At 40.4% G+C, this 26,074-nt stretch overlaps 2 protein-coding genes across 3 annotated transcripts; both read right to left on the bottom strand.

The window, feature by feature from the left end:
* Positions 1-593: 593 nt before the first annotated feature.
* Positions 594-17,333, bottom strand: LOC106864522 (pre-B-cell leukemia transcription factor 4-like). 2 transcript variants are annotated; one of them, XM_088158450.1, is made up of 9 exons: positions 17,000-17,333; positions 13,797-13,870; positions 11,832-12,367; positions 9,804-9,994; positions 7,469-7,604; positions 5,464-5,575; positions 3,555-3,607; positions 2,654-2,740; positions 594-1,322 (listed from the first exon to the last, which is right to left on the bottom strand). In XM_088158450.1, the coding sequence occupies exons 1-9, from the start codon at positions 17,218-17,220 to the stop codon at positions 1,293-1,295; spliced, it is 1,440 nt and encodes a 479-aa protein (XP_088014576.1). In that variant the 5' UTR covers positions 17,221-17,333; the 3' UTR covers positions 594-1,292. The 2 variants fall into 2 exon arrangements, with proteins under 2 accessions (XP_088014576.1, XP_088014575.1); XM_088158449.1 differs by having other exon boundaries at positions 594-1,450; positions 17,000-17,332.
* Positions 17,334-19,190: 1,857 nt separating this feature from the next.
* On the bottom strand, positions 19,191-25,920 carry LOC148217846 (nucleoredoxin-like protein 1; the record flags this gene model as incomplete). Its single annotated transcript, XM_088158451.1, has 3 exons — positions 19,191-19,536; positions 22,109-22,365; positions 25,658-25,920. Coding segments are annotated over 3 exons (809 nt in total), but the record flags the coding sequence as incomplete, so codon positions are not given.
* Between the last annotated feature and the right edge of the window lie 154 nt (positions 25,921-26,074).

Below are 26,074 nucleotides of genomic sequence, written 5' to 3'. Positions count from 1 at the left end.
CTCCCGCCCCTCACGATCTTGCCGCCCTTTTCTCACCCCTCACGGCGTTCCCGCCCTTTTCTCTCCCCTCACGATCTTCCCGCCCTTTTCCCACCCCTCAAGCTGTTTTCCCGCTCCTCAAGACGTTCCCGCTGTTTCCCGCCTTCTTCTGTCCCTCACCGCGTTCCCATTTTCCCTCCCCTCACGATCTTCCTGCCCTTCTCCTACCCCTCAAGCTCTTTCCGCCATTTTCTCGCCCCGCATGGCGTTCCTGCCCTTTTCCCACCCCTCACGATGCTCCTGCCCTTTTCCCACCCCTCACGATCTTTCTGCCATTTTCCTACCCTTCAAAATGCTCCCGCCATTTTCCCCTCACGCCCTTCCCGCCATTTTCTCACCCCTCACCATCTTCCCGCCATTTTCCCCTCACGCCCTTCCCGCCATTTTCTCACCCCTCACGATGCTTCCGCCATTTTCCCCTCACGATCTTTCCGCCATTTTCCCCTCACGATCTTCCCGCCATTTTCCCACCGAACCCAAACCTCAGCAAAAAAAATCAGAATAAAAGTGGGGGAAAAAAAGAATAAAAAGAAAATAAAAAAAGGAAAAAAAAAAAGGCTTTGGAAGTTTATTGTCTTTGATAAAATCTCAACTGAAAGGGGTGGACTCTGCGAGCAGAATGGCACAAACCCCTTGGAATTCCCATAGGGAAATCCGGTGGTTTGGCTGTTCTGTGGTGAATTTGGGGGGTTTTAATTTTATTTTTTAACTTTTTCATCAGAAAAAGTAAAGCTGTGGAATTTTCCAATGGGAAATCCCTTGGAATGAACCCAGTGGAAAGTCTGACCTGCGAGCGACGTCCAGTGAGAAGTTTGGTAAATCAACGTTCCCATTAATTAACTAAATTAGTTAAGAAAGAACTGAATTCCCCATATAAAATTCAAAATTACAATTACAGGGAACGAACCATTACAACATGAGGGGGGATTTAAACTGCAATTATTCACCTAGAACAAAAATCCCAGCGTAAAAAACCAGACAGAAATAAAAATAAATCCATTTTCTTCCTCTGTAAAACCGGAGACAAACGCCAAGAATTTTTCTTTTCTTTTTCTTCAAGTGCTTTGTGTAAAATCCGTGAGGTTTTTCCCTTAAAAAACCGGAATTTGCTGAGGTGAAAACAAAGTTAATAATAAATAATTTCAGGTCCCGGCGGGGCGATGAGAGGTAGAGGTGTCGCTGCCATCACAATCTGTTGGCTTCTTCTGAGGTAATTAATTCATTCATTAATTGCGAGTCAATCATAATTAGCGCTAATTGACTTCTCTCCTCTCCAAAAGGTCCTCAAAAAAAAAAAAAAAAAAAAAAAAAAAAATCTTTAATTGGAGGCGTCGGAGTTGACGCCGCCCGGGTCTCCGGCGGGGGAGGTGATGGACGAGGGGGTGGCGGCGTCCTGCCAGCTCCCATTGGCCTGGGGACATTAAAATGCAATTAATTAATAATTATTAATCACCCAACGGACATGAAATTAGGTGTAGGTGGGGTAATGCTGATTAAAGGTTGTTATTAAATCGTAACGCTCAATATATATACGCTATATACATAATTATCATCATTGTTTTGTTATTATCGTTATTATTTTTATTATATTGTTATTAATTAATTAATGGTGTGTTTGGGATGATGGTGGTTTAAAAAGGAAATGACACAGTCCGTGGATATCCCCCCAAAAATGTCCTTTTCCTTTTATTTGTGTATTTATAATTTAATATAAATAAGTATAACTCCTATAAATGTAGGTTAGATATATTAAAAGTATATTAATACTTGTAATAAATATAGACAATAAATCAATATATACAATAAATCAATATGTATAATATGTAAAATATATAATAAAGACCATGTAAAATGCAATTTACAATATATGATGTATAATATAAAATATATATTATATACAATTTTAGTTATGTATTATACATTGTATATTACATGCTATAATATATAATATACAATATATAATACATAATATGCAATACAAAAAATAAAAATATAAATGCACACATTAAATTTATAAAAAATTACTGTGAATTTAAACGTTTTTATTGCATGTACAACACTGATTTCTAATGTCAAATATCTTTTAAAATGTATTAAGCACACGTTTTTAATTTGTACATTCAAATCTAAATTTATCTGTTTTCTTTAATGCAAAGTACAATACAAAATATGTGCAAAATATATTTCAAAATCTTATTTAATGTATAATAATTGTCTATAATGTAAAATAGATTTTAAAACACATTAAAAAAAAGATATTAAAAGTACGTGTTGAAACAGACTTTAAAATATTTTAAAGGGTTTAAAGATTTGAAAGTTGATCAATTAAATTCCATTTTCCCATCCCAACATCAGCCATGTTGGGGGAAATTTTAAAAAAATTTTGGAAAATTCAAAATAAGAATTAAAATGAATGGAAAAAAGAATATTTATTGCTGACGTTTAGGACACATAAAAAAATCTTTAAAAATTCAAAATAAGCATTAAAATGAATGGAAAAAAGAAGATTTATTGCGAATATTTTATTATTTTAAAATTATTTTTATTATTACTTTTTAATTAATTAATTAATTATTAATAATTAATTATTAATTAGGAATGAATCCCAACTCACATCGAGGCGCTGCGTGGAGTACAAAGAGTTCCCCAGGAGGGGATCAAAGCTCCCCGTGTGGGGCAGGATGTGGGGCAGGGAATCCACCTGAAAATGGGGAAAAAAACAGGAAAAAAGGGTAAAAAATGAGCCAAAAATTCAACTGAAAATGGGGAAAAAAAACAGGAAAAAAGGGTAAAAAATGAGCCAAGAATTCAACTGAAAATGGGGAAAAAAACAGGGGAAAAAAGGGTAAAAAATGAGCCAAGAATTCAACTGAAAATGGGGAAAAAAACAGGAAAAAAGGGTAAAAAATGAGCCAAGAAATAATCTGAGAATGGGGAAAAAAACAGGAAAAAAGGGTAAAAAATGAGCCCAGAATCCACCTGAAAATGGGGAAAAAAACAGGAAAAAAGGGTAAAAAATGAGCCCAGAATTCACCTGAAAATGGGGAAAAAAACAGGAAAAAAGGGTAAAAAATGAGCCAAGAATTCACCTGAAAATGGGGGAAAAAAGGGGAAAAAACGAGCAGGGAATTTGAGAATTTTGGAAATAATTTCAGAATCTCAGTGGGAATTTCAGTGAAAATTTTGAATTTTTGGTGGGAATTTCAGGGAGAATTTTGGGGATAATTTCAGTGGAAATTTCAGATTTTCAGTGGGAATTTTGGGAATAATTCCAGCCAGAATTTCACATTTCCAGCAGGAATTTTTTGGGGGATAATTCTGAAATTTCATGACGAATTTCACTCCTAACATCCACAAAAATTTCAGATTTTCAGGAAAACCAGAAATTTAATCAACACCAAAACTTGAATTAACCATTAAAATTGGAATAAAAAAGGGAAATTAATGATTCCTCTGGGATGCAGGGCAGAAATTTGAATTTTTTTCCCATTTTTTTCTGGTTTTTTTTCACTCACCTGGTTGGGAGGGCTCTGGAAGGAAGGCAAGGACTGAAGGCTGAGAAAAGAATCTGAAAAAAAAAAAAAATCAAAAATGAGGCAAAAAAATGGAATTTTAAATGGAATTTTTATCAATTAAAACCCACCCAAAATGGTTTTTCAAGGGGGAGAATAAAGGGGATGAAATGGAATTAAAAAGGGAATGAAAATTTAAATTTAATTTTATTTTATTTAGGGTTTCTAACCAGGTTGGGCCAGGCAGGGTTTTATTTCATTTAATTTAATTTATTTTAATTTAATTTTAATTTTATTTTTGGGGGTTTCTGACCAGGCTGGGGCAGGCAGGCCTTTATTTAATTTAATTTAATTTATATTAATTTAATTTTAATTTATTTAGAATTTCTGACCAGGCTGGGCCGGACAGATTTTAATTTAATTTAATTTAATTTAATTTAATTTAATTTTAATTTATTTAGAATTTCTGACCAGGCTGGGCAGGACAGATTTTAATTTAATTTAACTTAATTTAATTTAATTAAATTTAATTTAATTTAGAATTGCTGACCCAGCTGGGCCGGACAGATTTTAATCTAATTTAATTTAATTTAATAAAGTTTATTTTAATTTAATTTAATTTAATTTATTTTAATTTATTTAATTTAGAATTTCTGACCATGCTGGGCCGGACAGATTTTAATTTAATTTAATTTAATTTAATTTAATTTAAATTTAATTTAATTTAGAATTTCTGACCAGGCTGGGCCGGGCAGGGTTCAATTTAATTTAATTTAATTTAATTTAATTTAATTTAAATTATTTTAATTTTAATTTAATTTAGAATTTCTGACCAGGCTGGGCAGGGCAGGGTTTAATTTAATTTAATTTAATTTAATTTAATGTAATTTATTTTAATTAATTGAGCATTTCTGACCCTGCTGGGCCGGGCAGGGTTTAATTTAATTTAATTTAATTTAATTTATTTAATTTATAATTTCTGACCAGGCTCGGTTGGACAGATTTTAATCTAATTTAATTTAATTTAATTCAATTTAATTTAATTTAATTTAATTTAATTTAACTTAATTTAATTTAATTTAATTTATTTTAATTAATTGAGCATTTCTGACCATGCTGGGCAGGGCAGGGTTTAATTGAATTTAATTTATTTTAATTTAATTTAATTTATTTAATTTATAATTTCTGACCAGGCTCGGCCGGACAGATTTTAATCTAATTTAATTTAATTTAATTTATTTTTATTTAATTTAATTAATTTAATTTAATTTAATTAATTGAGCATTTCTGACCATGCTGGGCCGGGCAGGGTTTAATTTAATTTAATTTAATTTAATTTAATTAATGTAATTTATTTTAATTAATTGAACATTTCTGACCCTGCTGGGCAGGGCAGGGCAGGGTTTAATTTAATTTAATTTAATTTAATTTAATTTAATTTAATTTATTTTAATTAATTTAGAATTTCTGACCACGCTGGGCTGGGCAGGGTTTAATTTAATTTAATTTAATTTAATTAATTAATGTAATTTATTTTAATTAATTGAGCATTTCTGACCCTGCTGGGCAGGGCAGGGTTAAATTTAATTTAATTTAATTTAATTAATGTAATTTAATTTATTTAATTTATAATTTCTGACCAGGCTCGGCTGGACAGATTTTAATCTAATTTAATTTAATTTAATTTAATTTATTTTTATTTAATTTAATTAATTTAATTTAATTTAATTAATTGAGCATTTCTGACCATGCTGGGCCGGGCAGTATTAAATTTAATTTAATTTAATTTAATTTAATTTAATTTAATTTAATTAATTGAGCATTTCTGACCCTGCTGGGCAGGGCAGGGTTAAATTTAATTTAATTTAATTTAATTAATGTAATTTATTTTAATTAATTGAGGATTTCTGACCCTGCTGGGCAGGGCAGGGGCAGCCCCTGGTGCTGTAAACTTTGGCCTCCTCCTGGAATTTCCCCGTGTTCTTCTTGTAGCGAATGCGTTTGTTCCCAAACCAGTTGGAAACCTGGGGAAAAAAAATAAAAATATAAAAATACGGCCAGGATGGGGGTTGGGAAAAAAATTTGGAATTTTTGGGGGTTAAAATGGGGTTTTTTCACAAAATATATTTAATTTTTTTATTAAAATGGATTTTTTTCCCATAATAAATTGAATTTTTTGGTGTTAAAATGACATTTTTTCCATAATATATTGAATTTTTTGGGGTTAAAATGGCATTTTTTTCCATAATATATTGAATTTTTGGGGTTAAAATGGGGTTTTTCCCCTAATATATTGAATTTTTTGGTGTTAAAATGGCATTTTTTCCATAATATATTGAATTTTTTTTATTAAAATGGATTTTTTTCCCATAATATATTGAAGTTTTTGGTGTTAAAATGACATTTTTCCCATAATAAATTGAATTTTTGGGGTTAAAATGGTTTTTTTCCCATAATATATTGAAATTTTTTTATTAAAATGGATTTTTTCCCATAATATATTGAATTTTTTGGTGTTAAAATGAGGTTTTTCCACAATATATTGAATTTTTTTTATTAAAATGGGTTTTTTCCCATAATATATTGAATTTTTGGGGTTAAAATGGGGTTTTTTCACAAAATATATTTAATTTTTTTATTAAAATGGATTTTTTCCCATAATAAATTGAATTTTTTGGTGTTAAAATGGCATTTTTTCCATAATATATTGAATTTTTGGGGTTAAAATGGATTTTTTCCCATAATATATTGAATTTTTGGGGGTTAAAATGGGTTTTTTGCCACAATATATTGAATTTTTTTATTAAAATGGATTTTTTTCCATAATATATTGAATTTTTGGGGTTAAAAAGTTTTTTTTCCCATAATAGAATGGATTTTTTGGGGTAAAAATAGAATTTTTCCCATAATAAATTGAATTTTTGGGCCTAAATTTTCCCCTATAAACCAAAATGAAAATTAAAAATATTTTTCCAAAATCTCGATTTTTTTTTTTTCCTACAAACTGCAATTAAAAATATTTTTTGATAATCCCGATTTTTTTAATGCAAACCCAAATTAAAATTTAAAAATATTTTGATTTTTTTTCTTACAAACCATAATTAAAATTAAAAATATTTTTATTTTTTTCCCTACAAACCCAAATTAAAATTTAAAAATATTTTGATTTTTTTCCTACATATTGTAATTAAAATTTAAAATATTTTGATTTTTTTTCCTATGTATTGTAATTAAAATTTAAAAATATTTTGATTTTTTTTCCTTTGAACCCAAATTAAAATTAAAAATATTTCGATTTTTTTCCTACAAACCCAAATTAAAATTAAAAATATTTTGATTTTTTTCCTACGTATTGTAATTAAAATTTAAGATATTTTAATTTTTTTTCCTACAAACCATAATTAAAATTAAAAATATTTTGATTTTTTTTCCTACAAACCCTAATTAAAATTTGAAATATTTTGATTTTTTTTCCCCTACAAACCCGAATTGAAATTAAAAATATTTTTCAATAATCCCGATCTTTTTTTTAATGCAAACCCCAATTAAAATTAAAAATATTTTGATTTTTTTTTCCTACGAACCCTAATTAAAATCAAAAATATTTTGATTTTTTTCCTACAAACCCAAATTAAAATTAAAAATATTTTAATTTTTTTTCCTTTGAACCCAAATTAAAAATATTTTGACTTTTTTCCTACAAACCCTAATTAAAATTAAAAATATTTTGATTTTTTTCCCTACAAACCATAAATAAAATCAAAAATATTTCGATTTTTCCCCTACAAACCCCAATTAAACCTAAAACCATTTCCCAACAACCCCGAATTTTTTTTTTTTTTTTTTTTAACGAAAATTGCCGGAATTTGCCCCAAAATTCTGGAATAATTTTATTTTTTTTTTTAAATTTTCCCCACCTGGGCCACGCTGATCCCTCCTTTCCTGGCCAGCTCCTCCTTGGCCTCCTCGCTGGGGTAGGGATTGCTCAGGTGAGAATAAAAATATTCATTCAGCACCTCGGTGGCCTCCCTGCTGAAATTGCGCCTCTTCCTCCTGAAAAATCCCAAAAAATCAAATTATTTGGGGTTAAAATTGAGTAAAATTTAATGTATTTGTATTAATTAATGGGGAATGTATTGATTAAAAATTGATTTTTTAATTGCGACTCTTCCTCCTGGAAAATAAAAAAAAATCAAATTATTTGGGGTTAAAATTGAGTAAAATTTAATGTATTTGTATTAATTAATAAGGAATATATTGAATAAAAAATTAAATTTTTGAATTAATAGGGAATGTATTGAATAAAAATTTGATTTTTTAATTGCGACTCTTCCTCCTGGAAAATAAAAAAAAAATCGAATTATTATGGGTCAAAATTGAGTAAAATTTAATGTATTTGTATTAATTAATAAGGAATGTATTGAATAAAAATTGGTTTTTGTAATTGCGACTCTTCCTCCTGAAAAATCAAAAAAATCAAATTATTTTGGGTCAAAATTGAGTAAAATTCAATGTATTTATGGGAATTAATAAGGAATGTATTGAATAAAAATTGATTTTTTAATTGCGACTCTTCCTCCTGAAAAACCCCAAAAAATCAAATTATTATGGGTCAAAATTGAGTAAAATTTAATGTATTTGTATTAATTAGTAAGGAATGTATTGAATAAAAAATTAAAATTATGAATTAATAGGGAATGTATTGAATAAAAACGGATTTTTGAAATTGCACCTCTTCCTCCTGGAAAATAAAAAAAAAATCAAATTATTTTGGGGTCAAAATCGATTAAAACATAATGTATTTGTATTAATTAATAAGAAATACATTGAATAAAAAAAAATCGGATTTTTGGACTTGCGCCGTTTCCGCCTAAAAATGGGGAGAAAAATCCAGATTTTTCCATCAAAAATCCTGAATTTTTCCATCAAAAAATCAGATTTTTCCATCAAATATCCACATTTTCCCATCAAATATCCACATTTTTTTCCCAGAATTGTCTCCCCTGGTGTCAAGGAGCTGAGGATCACGATGATGTCGCTGTTGCTCTCATTGAGCTGAGCTCACCATGGATGATTCCCACCCAAAAATATTCAGATTTTTTACCAAAAATCCACATTTTTCCATCAAAAAAATCAGATTTTTCCAACAAATATCCACATTTTTCCCCAGAATTCTCTCACCTGGCATCAAAAAAGTGAGACCTGAGCATCACGATGATCTCAAAGTTTCTCTGCTTGAGCCGAACTCACCGCGGGTGACGCCCACTCATAAAAATCCTGATTTTTTCACCAAAAATCCCAATTTTTCTATCAAATATCCACATTTTTCCACCAAAAATCCACATTTTTCCATTAAATATCCACATTTTTCCACCAAATATCCACATTTTTTCCAGAATTGTCTCCCCTGGTGTCAAGGACCTGAGGATCACGATGATGTCGCTGTTGCTCTCATTGAGCCGAACTCACCATGGATGACTCCCACCCAAAAATATCCAGATTTTTCACCAAAAATCCACATTTTTCCACCAAATATTCCTATTTTCACACCAAATATTGTGGTTTTTTCCCAGAATTGTCTCACCTGCTGTCAAGGACCTGAGGATCACGATGATCTCACTGTTGCTCTCATTGAGCTGAGCTCACCATGGATGATTCCCACCCAAAAATATCCAGATTCTTCACCAAAAATCCACATTTTTCTATCAAATATTCCTATTTTCACACCAAATATTGTGGTTTTTTCCCAGAATTGTCTCCCCTGGTGTCAAGGACCTGAGGATCACGATGATCTCAAAGTTTCTCTGCTTGCGCTGAACTCACCACGGGTGACACCCACTTATAAAAACCCTGATTTTTTTATTTTTTTCACCAAAAATCCACATTTTTCCACTAAATATCCACATTTTTTCCCAGAATTCACTCCCCTGGTGTCAAGGACCTGAGGATCACGATGATCTCAAAGTTTCTCTGCTTGCGCTGAACTCACCACGGGTGACACCCACTTATAAAAATCCTGATTTTTTTATTTTTTTCACCAAAAATCCCAATTTTTCCACTAAATAACCACATTTTTCCACCAAATATTCACATTTTTTCCCAGAATTGGCTCACCTGGTGTCAAGGACCTGAGGATCACGATGATCTCAAAGTTTCTCTGCTTGAGCCGAACTCACCGCGGGTGACGCCCGCTCATAAAAATCCCCAAATTTTTCCCCAAAAATTCATTTTTTTCCCCCCAAACTGTCTCACCTGGCGTCGAGGAACCTGGACCTGAGGATCATGACGGCCTCACAGGTGCTCTGCTTGAGCTGCAGCTGGATGGAGCTGAACTTGCCCTGGATCAGCCCCACCATGCTCTGGATCTCCCGGCTGCCGATGGGGCGCGTGCGGCTCTGCTCCCTCAGCAGGTTCAGCACGTGGCTGGTGAACTCACTGCAAGCCTGGGGGGGGAGGCAAGAAAATTAATTAAAAATTGGGTTTGTTGAAGGGGAAATGGGTGGTGGAGGGGTGGGGGGTGAGGGGAAAAAAATGGGGTTGAAGTTAAAAAAAAATAGCCTGAAAAAATGGGATTGGAGGGGGTTAAAGTGAGGGGGAAGTTGTGATTTTCTTTGGGGTTTTAGGCATTTCCTTTGATTTTTTTTAAAGATTCCCTTGGATTTTAAAACGTTTGCTTTGATTAATTTAAACATTTCCTTTCATTTTTCAGAAAATTTCCTTTCAGTTTTCAAAATTCCCTCGGGTTTTTTTACACGTTTCCTTTCCTTTCTTTAAAGATTCCCTTTGATTTTTTTACAAGATTTCCTTTGATTTTTTAAAGATTTCCTCTGATTTTTTTAAAAAATTTCCTTTGATTTTTTAAAGATTTCCTTTGATTTTTTTAAAGATTTCCTTTGATTTTTTTAAAGATGTCCTTTGATTTTTTTTAAAGATTTCCGTTGATTTTTTTAAAGATTTCCTTTGATTTTTTAAAGATTTCCTTTGATTTTTAAAAATTCCCTTTGGTTTTAAAAAAATCCCTTGAATTTTTAAAGATTCTTTTTGATTTTTTTTTAGAAATTCCCTTTGATTTTTTAAAAAATTCCTTTGATTTTTTAAAAATTCCTTTGATTTTTTAAATATTCCCTTTTGATTTTTTTTTAAAATTCCCTTTGATTTTTCAAAAAATTCCTTTGATTTTTAAAAATTCCCTTCGATTCTTTTTTAAAATTTACTTTGATTTTTTTCTTCTCTAATTCCCTTGGATTTTTCCTTTAATTCCATTGATATTTCCCTACATTTCTTTTGATATTCTTTAATTTCCCTGGATTATTCCTTCAATTTCCTTTGATTTCTCCTTAAATTCCCTTTGATTTTTTTCTTTCAATTCCCTTCCATTTTTTCATTAATTCTTTTCTTTAATTCCCCTTTTCCCCCTTCGATTTCTTTTTTTTTTTCATTCCCTTTAATTTTCCCCTTTCATTTTTCCCTTTAATTCCACCACAAACTGAACAAAACCCCAAACCTCCCCCTCTTCCCCCAACCACCAAACCCCCCCCAAAAAAACCCCAAAATTCCCGCCAAAACCCCCAAAATACCCAAAAAAACCCCAACCCCCCCAAAAAACCACCCAAAGTAACAAAAAAACCAAAAAGCCCCCCAAAAAACAAAACAAAAAAACCAAAAAATCCCCATAAAAAAGCCCCCCAAAAAACCCAAACCCCCAAAACGCAAAAGACCCCAAACCCCCCCAAAAAATCCCCAAAAAAACCCCAGAAACAAAAAACCCAACCCCTCCAAACCCCCCCCAAAAAACGAAAAAAAACACCAAAAAACAAAAAACCCGAAAAAAAACCCCAAAAAAGAACCCTCCCAAAAAAACCCCCAAAACAAACAAAAAACCCAAACCCTCCCAAAAACAAACAAAAAAACCCCCCAAAAACCCCCCAAGAAGCAACTAAAAAAACCACAAAAAAACCAAAAAAACCCCCAAAACACCCCACAAAAAACCCGAAAAAAACCCCCCAAAAAATCCCCATAAAGTCCCCAAAAGACCCCCAAAAAACCAAACCCCCCCCAAAAAAAACCCAAAAAACCCCCCAAAAAACCTCCACCCCCCAAAACCCCCCAAAAATCCCCAAAAAACCCTCAAAAAACACCGAATAAAACTCCATCCCCCCCCAAAAATCCCCCAAAAAATCCCAACCCCCCCAAGAAAACCCCCCCAAAAAACCTCAACCCCCCCCCCAAAAAAAGTCCCTAAATCCCCCCCAAAACCCCCCAACCCCCCCAATTTTTCACCTGCTCGTACTTGTCCATCTCGGCGTGGAAGATGTCGCGGATCTGGGCCAGCTTGGCTCGGTAATCCGCGCGCTCCTCGCCGGCCTCGAGGGGACAATGCCCGGCCGGGCCCGCTCCTCCTTTCCCGGCGTTTTCTAATGGAGTTTTCGCGGGGTTTTCTGCAGTTTTCCCGGGATTTGCGAGGTTTTTCGCGGGGTTTTCTGGAGTTTTCGCGGGGTTGCCGGCGGCGTTTCCGGCAGGGTTTCCGAAGTTTCCGACGGGATTTCCGAAGTTTCCGGCGGCGTTTCCGGCCGGGCTTCCGGCGTTTCCGGCGGCACTTCCGGCGTTGTTTCCGGCGTTTCCGGCGGCACTTCCGGCGGCACTTCCGGCGGCACTTCCGGCGGCACTTCCGGTGGGGTTTCCGGCGTTTCCGGCGGCGTTTTCCGGGTTTTTCCCGCGCAGCGTGGCGGCCACGCCCTCGGCCAGCAGCATGTTGTCCAGGCGCAGGAGTTGAGCGTCCGGGGGATCGGCCTCGGGGGGGCTGCGAACCGTGAGGGCTGGGGGGAGACGGCAGGGGGTGAGGGATGGAGGGGAAAAATGGGGGAAAAAATGAGGGAAATATGGGGAAAAACGGGGGGAAATATGGGGGGAAAATGAGGGAAAATATGGGGGGAAAATGAGGGAAAAAATGAGGGAAAAGGGGGGAAAAATTGGGAAAAATTGGGGGAAAAACGGAGGAAAAAATGGGGGAAAAATGACGGAAAATGGGGAAAATATGGGGAAAAAATGGGGGAAAACGGGGATAAAATGGGGGAAAAATTAGGGAAAAAATGAGGGAAAATGAGGGAAAATATGGGGGAAAAATGGGGAAAAATGAGGGGAAAAATGGGGAAATATGGGGGAAATATGGGGGAAAAATGGGGAAAAAATGAGGGAAAATGGGGGAAAAATGAGGAAAATATGGGGAAAAACGGGGGGGGAATGGGGAAAAACGAAGGAAAATATGGGGGAAAAAATGACGGAAAATGGGGGAGAATGTGGGGGAAAATGTGGAAAAAATGGGGGAAAACGGGGATAAAATGGGGGAAAAATTAGGGAAAAAATGAGGGAAAATGGGGGAAAAATATGGGGGAAAAATGGGGAAAAAACGGAGGAAAATATGGGGGGAAAAATGACCGAAAATGGGGGAAAATATGGGATAAAAAGGGGGAAAATATGGGGGAAAAAAGGGGGAAAACAGGGAAAAAATGAGGGAAAAACTTAGGGAAAAAATGAGGGAAAATAGGGGGGAAAATGGGCAAAGAAATGGGCAAAAACGAGGGAAAATGGGGAAGAAATGGGGGGAAAATGAGGGGAAAAAATGGGGGAAAAACGGCAAAAAACGAGGAAAAATGAGGGAAAAAAAAACAGGCAAAAAAAAGAGGAAAAATGGGGAAAAACAGGGAAAAAAACGGACAAAGAATGTGGAAAAACGGGGGGGAAATGGGCAAAAAATGAGGAAAAACGGGTAAAAAAAAAGGGGAGGATTTGTTGTTTCTGGAAGGAAATTTGGGATTTGTTCCAGGCAGAAAATTCCTTGGAAAATGAGGAATTTTGGTGTCACACCTTAATTAATCCTTATTTACAATTAATGAATTAATTCCATCCAGGAAAAGCAAAAAAAAAAAAAAAAATCTGCATTTTTCCATCTTCCAGAAGGAATTCCCTAAAAAAAAAAAACAAAAAAAAAAACTTCTCAAGTCCTGGAATTTTCCCATATAAACAACCCCAAAATTTTCCTTTTTGTCCCATAAAAAAAAAAAAAATTAAAAAAAAAACAAAAATTCAAATTTTAGCTTGAAAATGAAAAAAAAAAATTCCAAATGGAGAATCCATGAGGGAAAATTGGGATAAAGTGGAAATGGGGAGAGAAATTGAGGAGAAAAAAAAAAAAAAAAAAAAGGGATTTGAAGGGAAAAATGAGAATAAAAAAGGAAAAATCCAAACCTGTTTTTTCTTTGATTTCACAGAGGACGCTGAACAGGGCTGGCTTCATCCTGTGGCAGTTCAGGGCGTGTTTCCTGCAAAAAAAAAAATAAAAAATGGAAAATTCAGCCCCAAAATCCACGAAAAAAAACCCAAATTGGGCTCAAATCTCGGGAAGAAAATGTGAGTGAGGAAAATCCGGGAAAAAATGGGAAAATTTGGGAAAAAAATGGAATTTTGGGGTTTTTTTGGGGGGGTTTAATCTCATTTTTCCTGAAGGAAAATGGGCTGGAAATGGTCGGAATGTGAAATTTTTGGGAGCTGGAAATGTCACCAAAAGTCGATTTTTTTTTTTTTTTTTGTTTTTTTCCCCCCATGGATTTTGATATTAATTTGATTTTGAAGGGATGTAAAAATGAAAAATGGGGAATAAAGGACAGGATATGAAAGTTAAGGGATAAAAAAAAATCCCTGTTTATAAAGGGAAAAAAAAACAAAAAAACCAAAACCCTCCTTTTTAAGGCAAAAAAAAAAATCCAGGAAAAAAAAATTCCAGGAATTCCCTCACATCTGGAGCCAACAAATTTAATGGAATTTTAGCCCAAATTTTTTAGCTTTTTCTGAGCCTTTCCCAGATTTTTCCCCATTTTTCCCCCCCCCTCAAAATCTCTTTTTTTTTTTTTTGCTGTTTTTGAGCCCTTTTTACCTGAGAAAAATCTATTTATAACTGAATTTAATGCATTTTTAATATGTATATTCCCAAAATTTTCCAGGGTTTTTTTTTTCAGGGTTTGCTCCAAATTCCACCAGGAAAAATCCATTGCTGAAACTCCTTCAAAATCTCATTTTTTTTTTATTTTTGAGCCCTTTTTCCCCTCAAAAAAAATCTATTTAGAGCTGAATATTTTTTTTTTAATATATATATATATTCCTAAAATTTCTCACTTTTCAGGGAAAAATCCTCCGCACAAACCCCTCAAAATCTCCTTTTTTTTCAAACTGATTTTGATCACTTTTATCCCCCCTCCTCAAAAAAATTAAATTAAAAATCCATTTTTAATCTCAATTTTCCCGCCCTGCCAATTTCCCCAATCCGGGCTCAGCCACGCCCCAAAATCCCGGAATTTTCCCTTCAAATCCTGAGGAATTTTTTTTTTTTTTTTCCCGCTCAAAAATTCGGAATTTTTACCCTAAAAAAGAAAAAAAAAAAAGAAAAAAAATCGGCGGGAATTTCCAGAAAGGAAAGGAAAAAAATTTAAAATAAAAATAAAAATAAAATAAAGTAAAAATAAAATAAAAATAAAATAAAAAATAAAAATTAAAATAAAAATAAAATGAAAATAAAAATAAAATAAAAATTAAAATAAAATAAAATGAATAGAATGCCCAAAAAAACGGCAGAAAAGGGCAAAAAAAAAAAAAGAAAAAAAGAATTTTTTGAGGGAGAAAAATTGACAATTCCACCTCAAGAAACAACCCCCCAAAAAAATTACTTTAATCCTGATTATTGAGGGTTCGGAGGGGAAAAAAAAACTCCCGAAATTCCGAATTATCCACGGAAACAGCCGCACCCAAAAGGGGCCGAATTTTGGGGCGAGATAAAAAAAAAAAAATTAAAAAAAAAATAAAAAAGAATTTTATCAACCCGGGGAGTCGGGACCACTCCCAGCTCCCCAAAAACCGCCGGAATGAAGGGAAAAATTAAAAAAAATCCCCAATTTTTATAGGATTTGAGGCATTTCCCTCCCGCAGCAGCAGCTAACGAGGCGTTAATTAGCCGCAATTAATTAAAAAACGCCAAAATCCTGGAATTCTGCTCATTCCCACCTCTGCTTTTCCCTACAATTCGGCAATTCCTGGAGGATTTATTCCAAATTATCCCAAATTTGGGGTTCCCCACCCTCTCCCGGCCATAATTCCTGAACTGTTCCACTTTTCCCATTCCTGGCTTTTTTTACCCCATGATTTTTTTTTCCCCATTTCCAGTGGATTTCCCTCATTTTCTGTGACTTTTCACCCGTTCCCGGTGGTTTTCCCTCATTCCTGGTGGTTTTTTTCCCATTCCCAATGGGGTTTTTTCCCCGTTCCCGTTTTTTTTCCTCTCATTTTCAGCAGTTTTTCCCATTCCTGGAGATTTTTTTCCCCCCATTTTCAGCAGTTTTGCCCCATTCCCACTGAGATTTTCCCCATTCCCAGTGGGTTTTTCCCATTCCCAGTGGGTTTTTCCCATTCCTGGCTTTTTTTCCCCCAATTCCCGGTAATTTTTGTCCCATTCCTGAGGGGTTTTACCACATTTTCGAGGGGATTTCCCCATTCCCATTGGGTTTTTTTTTCATTTCTGGGGGTTTTTTTTCCCCATTCCCGAAAGGTTTTCCCCATTCCCGGTGGGAATTCCGGGATTGTCCCGCCTGACACCGCCGGGAATGGGGGAAAAACACCGGGAATGGGGGAAAATCCCTGGGAAAGGGGGAAATTCCACAGGGAATGGGGTGAAATTCCTGGGAATAGGACAGAACCTGCTGGGAAAGGGAAAAACTTGCTGGGAATAGGGGAAAATCAGCTGGAAATGGGGCAAAAACCCACTGGGAACGGGGTAAAACCCCACTGGGAATGGGACAGAACTATGGGGAATAGGAAAAATTCACCAGAAATGGGGAAAACCCATCGGGAATGGGGCAAAAGCGGCAGGAATGAGGCAAAAATCCACTGCGGATGGGGTAAAAACACTGAGAATGAGGTAAAACCCCCCAGGAATGGGGCAAAACTACTGGGAATGAGGCAAAAACCCACCGGGAATGGGGAAAAAAGACCAGGAATAGGGCAAAAACCCATTGGGAATGGGGCAAAACCACCAAGAATGGGGGAAAATTGGTGTGAATGAGGCGAAACCTGTCGGGAATAGGGCAAAACCAGTGGGAATGAGGAAAAAACACCAGGAATTGGGCAAAACTTATAGAAACGGGGGGAAAAACCCACTGGGAATGGGACAAAATCCCGGTGAATTTTCCCCGAAGCTGGAAGGACGCGGGGAAGGCTCGGCGTGAAGCGGGAGCATCACCCGGGAGGCGGGGGCCTGAATGGGGCGGGAAAGCCGGGAATGACGGGGGAGTTCCTCCCTCAAAGTCCTCCCTCAGTGTCCCCTCGGTGTCCCCTCAGTGTCCCCGAGCTGAGTCACGGCGGTGCCGCTGTCCCCGCTCCCCATTGCCGCTGTCCCCTGCCCGTACCTGGCCTGGGCCTCATCCAAGCTCTGGTCGGTGATGGCCATGATCTGCTGCAGGACGTCGCCGGTGTCGTGCTGAGGTGGCCCCGCTGGTGGCCCTGAGGGTGGCCCTGAGGGTGGCCCTGAGGGTGGAGGGTCCCCGCTGGTGGCAGCAGCGGGGGGAGGCGCTGGCGGAAGAGACCCCGGCAGGCCCACCCCGGGCATCAACCGCGGCGCGGCCTCCATGGGCGGGCCTGGAGCAGAGGGCCCGGCGCGACAAATCGCGACAAATCGCGACAGAGCGCCACAAGACCCGCGCTTGAACCGGCGGCCACAGAGCCACCCCCCCCGGCCCCCCCTGCGCTGCCGCCGTTGTGGTCACGCCCAGCCTTGGCCACGCCCCTTCATGAGAGGACGCCCTTTTCCCGCCGTTGCTGTGGCCACGCCCCCAGTCAAACCACGCCCCTTCATGAGGGGACGCCCTTTCCCGCCGTTGCAGTGGCCACGCCCCCTTCCGCCATTTTGAAGATCCCGCCCAAATTTGGTCACGCCCCTTTCTCACCACGCCCCAGAGCCGTCATGACGTCACCACGGCAATAATAGCCACGCCCACTTCTCAATAGGCCACGCCCCTCGAACAAGCCACACCCCTCTGATTTTTTTTCCTGATTTTTCCCGATTTTCTCCTTTTTAGACCCAAAAATTTGGGAATTTTTTTATGCCCACAGCCCCGTTTTGGGTCATTTTGAGGCTCCGGGGTTGAATCCCAACAAAGCAAAGCTTCGATCCCATTTTTGGGATAAAAAATGTGGGGAAAAATGAAGGAAATTGAGGGGAAAATGAAGGAATTTGAGGGGAAAAACGAGAGAATTAAAATGAAAAATGAAGGAATTAAAGGGAAAAATTCCGGAATTGCAGCTTAAAAATTCCCAGTTTTGGAGGCAGTTCCGGGCTCCAGGTTTGGGTGTTTAACCTCAGTTTTGCCCGGAAAAATCCCATTTTATCCTCGGTTTGCAGCCTCTTCTCCTACTGTGCGCTCCCGTTTAATCAATAATTTTGGGGTTTTTGTTGTTATAAGCAGCGGGGGTTGAATAAATATTTTTGTTTATTAACAAAATATTAACCCTCTTCCCTCTTTTTTTTTTTTGGGAAAACCGAGTGGATTTTGGGATCCATCCCAGCTATTCCTTCTGCCCTTCCTCCCCATCCTCCTCCTCCTCTTCTTCCCTCATTTTTTTGGGAAAACCAATGGGATTTTAGGATCCATCCCGTTACTCCTCTTCCTCCTCCTCCTCCTCTTCTTCCTCCTCTTCTCTCATTTATTTGGGAAAATCGAGGGGATTTTGGGATCCATCCCGTTACTCCTCTTCCCTCAATTTTTTTGGGGAACACCGAGAGGATTTTGGGATCCATCCCCGCTATTCCTCCTCCTCTTCCCTCATTTTTTTGGGGAACACCGAGGGGATTTTGGGATCCATTTCCTCTATTCCTTCTGCCCTTCCTCCCCATCCTCCTCCTCCTCCTCTTCTTCCTCCTCCTCTCATTTATTTGGGAAAACCGAGGGGATTTTGGGATCCATCCCGCTACTCCTCTTCCCTCAATTTTTTTGGGGAACACCGAGAGGATTTTGGGATCCATCCCCGCTATTCCTCCTCCTCTTCCCTCAATTTTTTTGGGGAACACCGAGGGGATTTTGGGATCCATTCCTCTTCCTCTTCCTCCTCCTCTCTCATTTTTTTGGGGAACACCGAGAGGATTTTGGGATCCACCCCGCTACTCCTCTTCCTCCTCCTCTTCCTCTTCTTCTCTCATTTTATTTGGGAACACCGAGGGGATTTTGGGATCCATTCCTCTTCCTCCTCCTCCTCTCATTTATTTGGGAAAATCGAGGGGATTTTGGGATCCATCCCCGCTATTCCTTCTGCCCTTCCTCCCCATCCTCCTCCTCCTCCTCCTCCTCCTCTTCTTCCTCCTCTTCTCTCATTTTTTTTGGGAACACCGAGGGGATTTTGGGATCCACCCCGCTACTCCTCTTCCTCCTCCTCTTCCTCTTCTTCTCTCATTTTATTTGGGAACACCGAGAGGATTTTGGGATCCATTCCTCTTCCTCCTCCTCCTCTCATTTATTTGGGAATTTCGAGGGGATTTTGGGATCCATCCCCGCTATTCCTTCTGCCCTTCCTCCCCATCCTCCCCATCCTCCTCCTCCTCCTCTTCTTCCTCCTCCTCTCATTTATTTGGGAACACCGATGGGATTTTGGGATCCATTTCCTCTATTCCTTCTGCCCTTCCTCCCCATCCTCCTCCTCCTCCTCCTCATCCCTCAGGCGGTATTTGAGGCGGCGCAGCGGCTCGGTCAGGCTCCGCCGGGGGAATCCCTGGAATTCCTCTCGCTCCTGGAAGTTTCTGTCCAGCAGCTCGGCCGATTCCCGCCAGTTGTGGAAGCAGGAGGTTCCCAAATCCAGGATTTCCCGCACGGCGTTGGGAACCAGCACGGCTCCGCTCGGAGCCAGCACCACCACGGACGGCAGCTCCGACACCCCGAAACGCTGCTGCAGCTCCCTGGGGGGGGAAATTAATAATAAAAATGGTAATAAAAGTAATAATAATAGTAATTGTAATAGTAGTAGTAATGGTAATAATAATGATAATGGTAATAATAATGATAATAATAGCGATAATGGTAATGATAATAATAATAATAATGATAATACCAATGATAATAATGATAACAAAAATGATAATGATAACCATAATAATAATAATAGTAGTAATGATAATAATAATGATAATGGTAAAAATAATGATAACGATAATGGTAATAATAATGATAATGATGATAATAATGATAATAATGGTAATAATAATGATAACAATGACGATAGCAATAGTTAAAATTATAATAACAACAGTAATAATGATAATAATAAGCATAATAATAATAATAATAATAATAATAATAATAGTAGTAATGATAATAATGATAATGATAATAATAATGATAGCGATAATGGTAATAATAATGATAATAATGGTAGTAATAATGATAACAATAACGATAGCAATTGTTATAATTATAATAACAATAGTAATAATGATAATAATAATGATAACAACAATGATAACAATAATGATAACAATAATGATGACAATAGTGATAACAATAATAATAATAATAATAATAATAATGGGGGGGTTGGGGGGAAAATAATGGGGGTTTGGGGGGGGAAATGGGGATTTGGCGGGAAAAATTGGGGGGGATTTGGGGGAATTTGGGGAGAAAATAATGGGGATTTTGGGGGAAAATTGGGGATTTGGGGGAAATAATGGGGATTTGGGGGGAAAAATAATAATGGGGGATTTGGGGGGAAAAATTGGAGATTTGGGGATTGGGGGAATGGGGGAATTTGGGGGGATAATGGGGGGGATTTGGGGGGGAAAATTGGGGAATTTGGGGGAAAAAATAATGGGGATCTGGGGATAATGGGGGGATTGGGAAAAATGGGGGGAATGGGAAAATGGGGAGAATTTGGGGAAAAAATTAGGGGGATTTGGGGAGAAAAATAATGGGGATAATGGGGGGAAAAATTTGGGATAATGGGGGGATTAGGGAAAAATTGGGGGGGATTTGGGGAAAAATTGGGGGGGATTTGGGGGGGAAAAATAATAATGGGGGATTTGGGGGGAAAAATTGGGGATTTGGGGAAAAATTGGGGAAAAATGGGGGATTTGGGGGAATTTGGGGAAAAATTGGGTGGAATTGGGAAATTTGGGATAATGGGAAAAATGGGAGGGGGAAATGGGAAGATTGGGGGAATTAGAGGATTGAAAAATGGTAAAACTGGGAAAAATGGGAGAAAAGGAGGAAAAAAAGAGGAAATGGGGCTGTGTCACCTGTCCCACACCTTTTCTAGGTGTCCCCACCCCATCCCCACCTGTTCCTCATCTCTCCCTCACCTGTCCTACCTACCTGTTCCTCACCTACCAAAGATGTCTCCACCTGTCCGACCTGTGCTCACCTGTCTCACCTGTTCCCACTTGTCCTTCACCTCCAAAGGTGTCCCAACCTGTCCCACCTGTCCATATCTCTTGCAGGTGTCCCCACCCATCCTCACCTGTTCCTCATCTATCCCTCACCTGTCCCACCTGTGCTTACCTGTTCCCACTGTCCCTCACCTCCAAAGGTGTCCCCATCTGTCCCACCTGTCCCTCATCTGTCTCACCTGTCCCTCACCTACCAAAGGTGTCCCTACCTGTCCCACCTGTGCTCACCTGTCTCCACCCATCCTCACCTGTTCCTCATCTATCCCTCACCTTTCCTATGTGTCCTCACCTGCCAAAGGTGTTCTCACGTGTCCCACCCGTCCCTCACCTGTCCCAGGTGCTCTCACCTGCCCAGGTCATCCCCGTAGGGCAGCGCCATCCAGGTGCGCGGCATGGCCCTCAGGTACTCCTGGTGCTCCTGCTCGCACCCGTCCATGCCCAGGTAGACCATGCCCAGCTGCTCCTGTCCCACCTGTTCTCACCTGTGTTCACCTGTCCCACCTGTCCTCACCTACCAAAGGTGGCCTGACCTGTCCCACCTGTGCTCACCTGTTGTAGGTGTCCCCACCCATCCCTCACCTGTCTCACCTGTCCCTACTGTCCTTCAACTACCAAAGGTGTCCCAACCTGTCCCACCTGTGCTCACCTGTCCCATCTGTCCTTACCTCCAAAGGTGTCCCCATCTGTCCCACCTGTCCTCACCTACCAAAGGTGTCCTGACCTGTCCCACCTGTGCTCACCTGTCTCACTTTTTCCCACCTGTCCCTCACCTGCCAAAGGTGTCCCCATCTGTCCCACCCGTCCCTCACCTACCAAAGGTGTCCCTACCTGTCCCAGGTGCTCTCACCTGCCGAGGTCATCCCCATAGGGCAGCGCCATCCAGGTGCGCGGCATGGCCCTCAGGTACTCCCGGTGCTCCTGCTCACACCCATCCATTCCCAGGTAAACCAGGCCCAGCTGCTCCTGTCCCACCTGTGCTCACCTGTCTCACCTTTTCCCACCTGTCCCTCACCTCCAAAGGTGTCCCCATCTGTCCCCCACCTGTCCCTCACCTACCAAAGGTGTCCCTACCTGTCCCAGGTGCTCTCACCTGCCCAGGTCATCCCCGTAGGGCAGCGCCATCCAGGTGCGCGGCATGGCCCTCAGGTACTCCTGGTGCTCCTGCTCGCACCCGTCCATGCCCAGGTAAACCAGTCCGAGCTGCTGGGGCCGTTCCAGGTGCGCGGGGTCGGTGAGGCGGCTCCAGAAGCGGCGCAGGCGGGGCTCGAACCCGCGGCTGCGGGGGCAGCGGCGCGCGGCGAAGAGCAGCAGCAGCACGCGGTTCTGCAGCGCCGCGCGCCGCTCGCGCTCCGTGTGCAGGCGGCGCCCGGAGCCGCCCAGAGCAGCGGGCGGGACGAGAACAGAGCCCAGGCCATGGGCAACCAGGGGTTAACGGCGGGTTGGGGGGGGAAAAAATTGGGGGGTTTTGGGGGGGAAATGGGGGTTTTGGGGGGGGAAATGGGGGTTTTGGAAGAAAAAACCGAGTTTTTAGAAGAAAAAATGGGGATTTTAGAGCAAAAAATGGGGGTTTGTAGAAGAAAAAAACGAGTTTTTAGAAGAAAAAATGGGGATTTTAGAAGAAAAAAAACGAGTTTTTAGAAGAAAAAATGGGGATTTTAGAGCAAAAAATTGGGGTTGTAGAGCGAAAAATGGGGTTTTAGAAGAAAAAACGGGGATTTTGGAAGAAAAAACCGAGTTTTTAGAAGAAAAAATGGGGATTTTAGAGCAAAAAATGGGGGTTTTAGAAGAAAAAACCGAGTTTTTAGAAGAAAAAATGGGGATTTTAGAGCAAAAAATGGGGGTTTTGGGGGGAAAAGTGGGATTTTAGAGCAAAAATGGGGGTTTTAGAGAAAAAATGGGGATTTTAGAGCAAAAAATGGGGGTTGTAGAGCAAAAAATGTGGGTTTTTGGGGAAAAAAGTGGGGGTTTTAGAGCAAAAAATGGGGGTTTTAGAGAAAAAAATGGGGATTTTAGAAGAAAAAACCGAGTTTTTAGAGCGAAAAATGGGGGTTTGGGGGGGATAATGGGAGTAGTGGGGGTTTTAGAGGAAAAAATTCGGGTTTTTGGGGGGAAAAGTGGGGGTTTTAGAGCAAAAAATGGGGTTTTTAGAGCGAAAAATGGGGGTTTTAGAGCCAAAAATGGGGATTTTAGAAGAAAAAAACGAGTTTTTAGAAGAAAAAATGGGGATTTTAGAGCAAAAAATGGGGATTTTAGAGCAAAAAATGGGGGTTTTAGAAGAAAAAACCGAGTTTTTAGAAGAAAAAAATGGGGATTTTAGAGCAAAAAATGGGGGTTTTAGAAGAAAAAATGGGGTTTTTAGAGGGAAAAAAAAGCGATGGGAAAACGGGAATTTTATCCCTTAAAAAAAAGAATTTTAGGGATAAAAAAGCGGGTGGGAAGATGGGAATTTTATCCCGAAAAAAAAAAAAATTGGGATAAAAAAAGCGATGGGAAAATAGAAATTTTATCCTTAAAAATAAAAGAATTTTAGGGGTAAAAAAGCGATGGGAAAATGGGAATTTTATCCCGAAAAAAGAAGAATTTGGGGGTAAAAAGGCGGTTGGAAAAAGAGAATTTTATCCCTTAAGAAAATGGGATTTGGGGATAAAAAAGGGATGGAAAAACGGGAATTTTATCCCGAAAAAAAAATAATTTTTAGGGGTAAAAAAAAGCGATGGGAAAGTGGGAATTTTATCCTTAAAAATAGGATTTGGGGGTAAAAAAAAAAGAGGTGGAAAAATGGGAATTTTTATCCCGAAAAAGTCGCGGGATCAAACGGGGCTGGAGCTCCCTGGGGAGCGTCCGAGCCCAGCCCGGATCGGGAGCAATCGGATTAATTAACGCGGTCATTAAGGGATTAATTAACGCCGTCATTAAGGGATTAATTAACGGCGAGAGGGGGGAGAGGATGGGGGAGGGGCCCCGGGGCCAGGGGGGTTGGGAGGGGGCGTTTATCCCCCCAAAAAATGGGAATTTTATCCCAAAAAATGGGAATTTTATCCCCCAAAAATGGGAATTTTATCCCAAAAAATGGGATATTTATCCCAAAAAAATGGGATATTTATCCCAAAAATGGGGGGTTTATTTTAAAAATGGGAATTTTATCCCCCCCCAAAAATGGGATTTCTTATTTAAAAATTGGGGATTTTATCCCCCCAAAATTGGGGATTTTATCCCAAAAAACGGGAGTTTTGTCCCCCAAAATTGGGGGTTTTATTAAAAAAAAATGGAGGTTTATCCCAAAACCCGGGATTTTATCCGCCAAAAATGGGAATTTTATTTAAAAAAAATGGGAATTTTATCCCCCCAAAAAGGGATGGAAACCCCAAAAGAAAGAAATTAAAACCCCAGGAAAGGACGGAAACCCCAAAAAGGGATCGGGGGATTAAAAATGGGATGGAAACCCCAAAAGAAAGAAATGGAAACCCCAAAAAAGAATAGAAACCCTAAAATAAAGGGACGGAAACCCCATAAAGGGATCGGGGGGGATAAAAACGGGGATGGAATCCCCCAAAAAAGGGATGGAAACCCTAAAAAAGATCAGAAACCCCAAAATAAAAGGACGGAAAACCCCAAAATTTGAGAGGTCGGAGCCCCTCCCCCCCCCCCCCCCGATGGGATTTGGGTGAATCCGATTAACGGGGGTGGGGGAGGGGGCGGCAGAGAGGGGGGAGGGGCGAGGTTTGGGGGGGGATTTGGGGGGGATTTGGGGTTTTGGGGTCCTGGTTGCGAAGTTTTGGTTTTTGGGGTTCTGGGGTTTTGGATTTTGGGGGTCCCGTTTTGGGGTTCTGGGATTGTGGGGTTTGGATTTTGGGGGTCTCGGTTTTGGGGGTCTCGGTTTTGGGGGTCACGGTTTTGGGGAGGGGGTCCTGGTTGTGAGGTTTTGATTTTTGGGGTCCCCCGGTTTTGGGGAGGGGGTTCTGGGGTTTTGGGGGGGTCCCTGTTTTGGGGTTCTGAGGTTGGGGGGTTTTAGTTTTGAGGTCCCCTGGTTTTGGGGAGGGGGTCTCGGTTGTGGGGTTTGGGTTTTGGGGGTCTCGGTTTTGGGGTTGGGGGTTTTTGGTTTTTGGGGTCCCAGTTTTGGGGGGGGGTCCCGGGGTTGGGAGTTTTGGTTTTAGGGGTCCTGGTTCTGTGACTCTGGGGTTCCGGGGCTTTGGGGGTCCCGGTTTTGGGGAGGGGGTTTTGGGGGTCCCCAAGGTCACGGGGTGGGGGGGGTCGTGGGGTTGTGAGGCCACCATGGGGGTCCCAGGAAAGGGGGGGGGGTCTCGATTTTGGGGAAGGGTCCCAGAGCTGTGAGGTCACACACCTGGAGAGTTCCCAATTTTGGGATTTCAGGGCTGGGGGTGGTCCCGATTTTGGGGGGGGGTCCCGATTTTGGGGGGGTCCCGATTTTGGGGGGGGGTCCCGATTTTGGGGGGGTCCCGATTTTGGGGGGGGGTCCCGATTTTGGGGGGGGTCCCCAGTCCTGGAGGGTTCCCGCGCTCCCGCCAGGGGGCGCCAACAGCGGATGGGCGTGGCTCCGTTGCCCCCCACCCCATATTTGCATAACCCCGCCTCCCTTTCCTACCCTGACCAATCCCCTTTTCGTGCCCCTCGCCCTCACCCAATCAGCTGCCGCCAGCCTGCTGCCAGCCAATAGGAACGCGCCGTTCATCCAAGCCCCGCCTCTCGTGGGCGTGGCCTCGCCTGAGGGGGCCGTGGCGGGGCGGGAGCGGCGGCAGCTCCGGGAGGGCCCCGGGGAGGCCTCGGGAGCCCCGAGCCCGCGGTGGGGCCCGGCCCGGCTCCCACAGCATCGAACCGAACCCCGCAGGCTGCGGTGAGGCCTGAACCGGCCCTGGAGCCGCGGCCCGGATCCCTCGCTGAGGCCTGAACCGGCCCCCAGAACCCCGGAGCTCCGTCCCGGATCCTGCAAGGGCCCCCGAACCGGCCCCGGCGCCCCGAACCGAGTCCCGGAGCCTCGTCCCGGCTATCGAAGCTTCATCCCGGCTGTGAACCGAGCCCCGAACCAGCCCCGGAGCCA

Source organism: Sturnus vulgaris, unplaced genomic scaffold (genome assembly GCF_052056855.1).
Source record: "Sturnus vulgaris isolate bStuVul1 unplaced genomic scaffold, bStuVul1.hap1 Scaffold_2038, whole genome shotgun sequence".
NCBI classification, from domain to species: Eukaryota; Metazoa; Chordata; class Aves; order Passeriformes; family Sturnidae; genus Sturnus; species Sturnus vulgaris.
This window is presented reverse-complemented; position numbering and strand designations above follow the sequence as displayed.

What these genes read in the sequence shown, in the direction of transcription:
- LOC106864522 (XM_088158449.1), bottom strand. Translation starts at nt 17,220, where the DNA reads ATGGAGGCCGCGCCGCGGTTGATGCCCGGGGTGGGCCTGCCGGGGTCT. An exon ending in TTGGATGAGGCCCAGGCCAG is followed by an intron (nt 13,871 to 16,999) that starts GTACGGGCAGGG and finishes TTTTTTTTGCAG; the next exon opens with GAAACACGCCCTGAACTGCC. An exon ending in TCCAGGTTCCTCGACGCCAG is followed by an intron (nt 7,605 to 9,803) that starts GTGAGACAGTTT and finishes GGGATTTTTCAG; the next exon opens with GAGGAAGAGGCGCAATTTCA.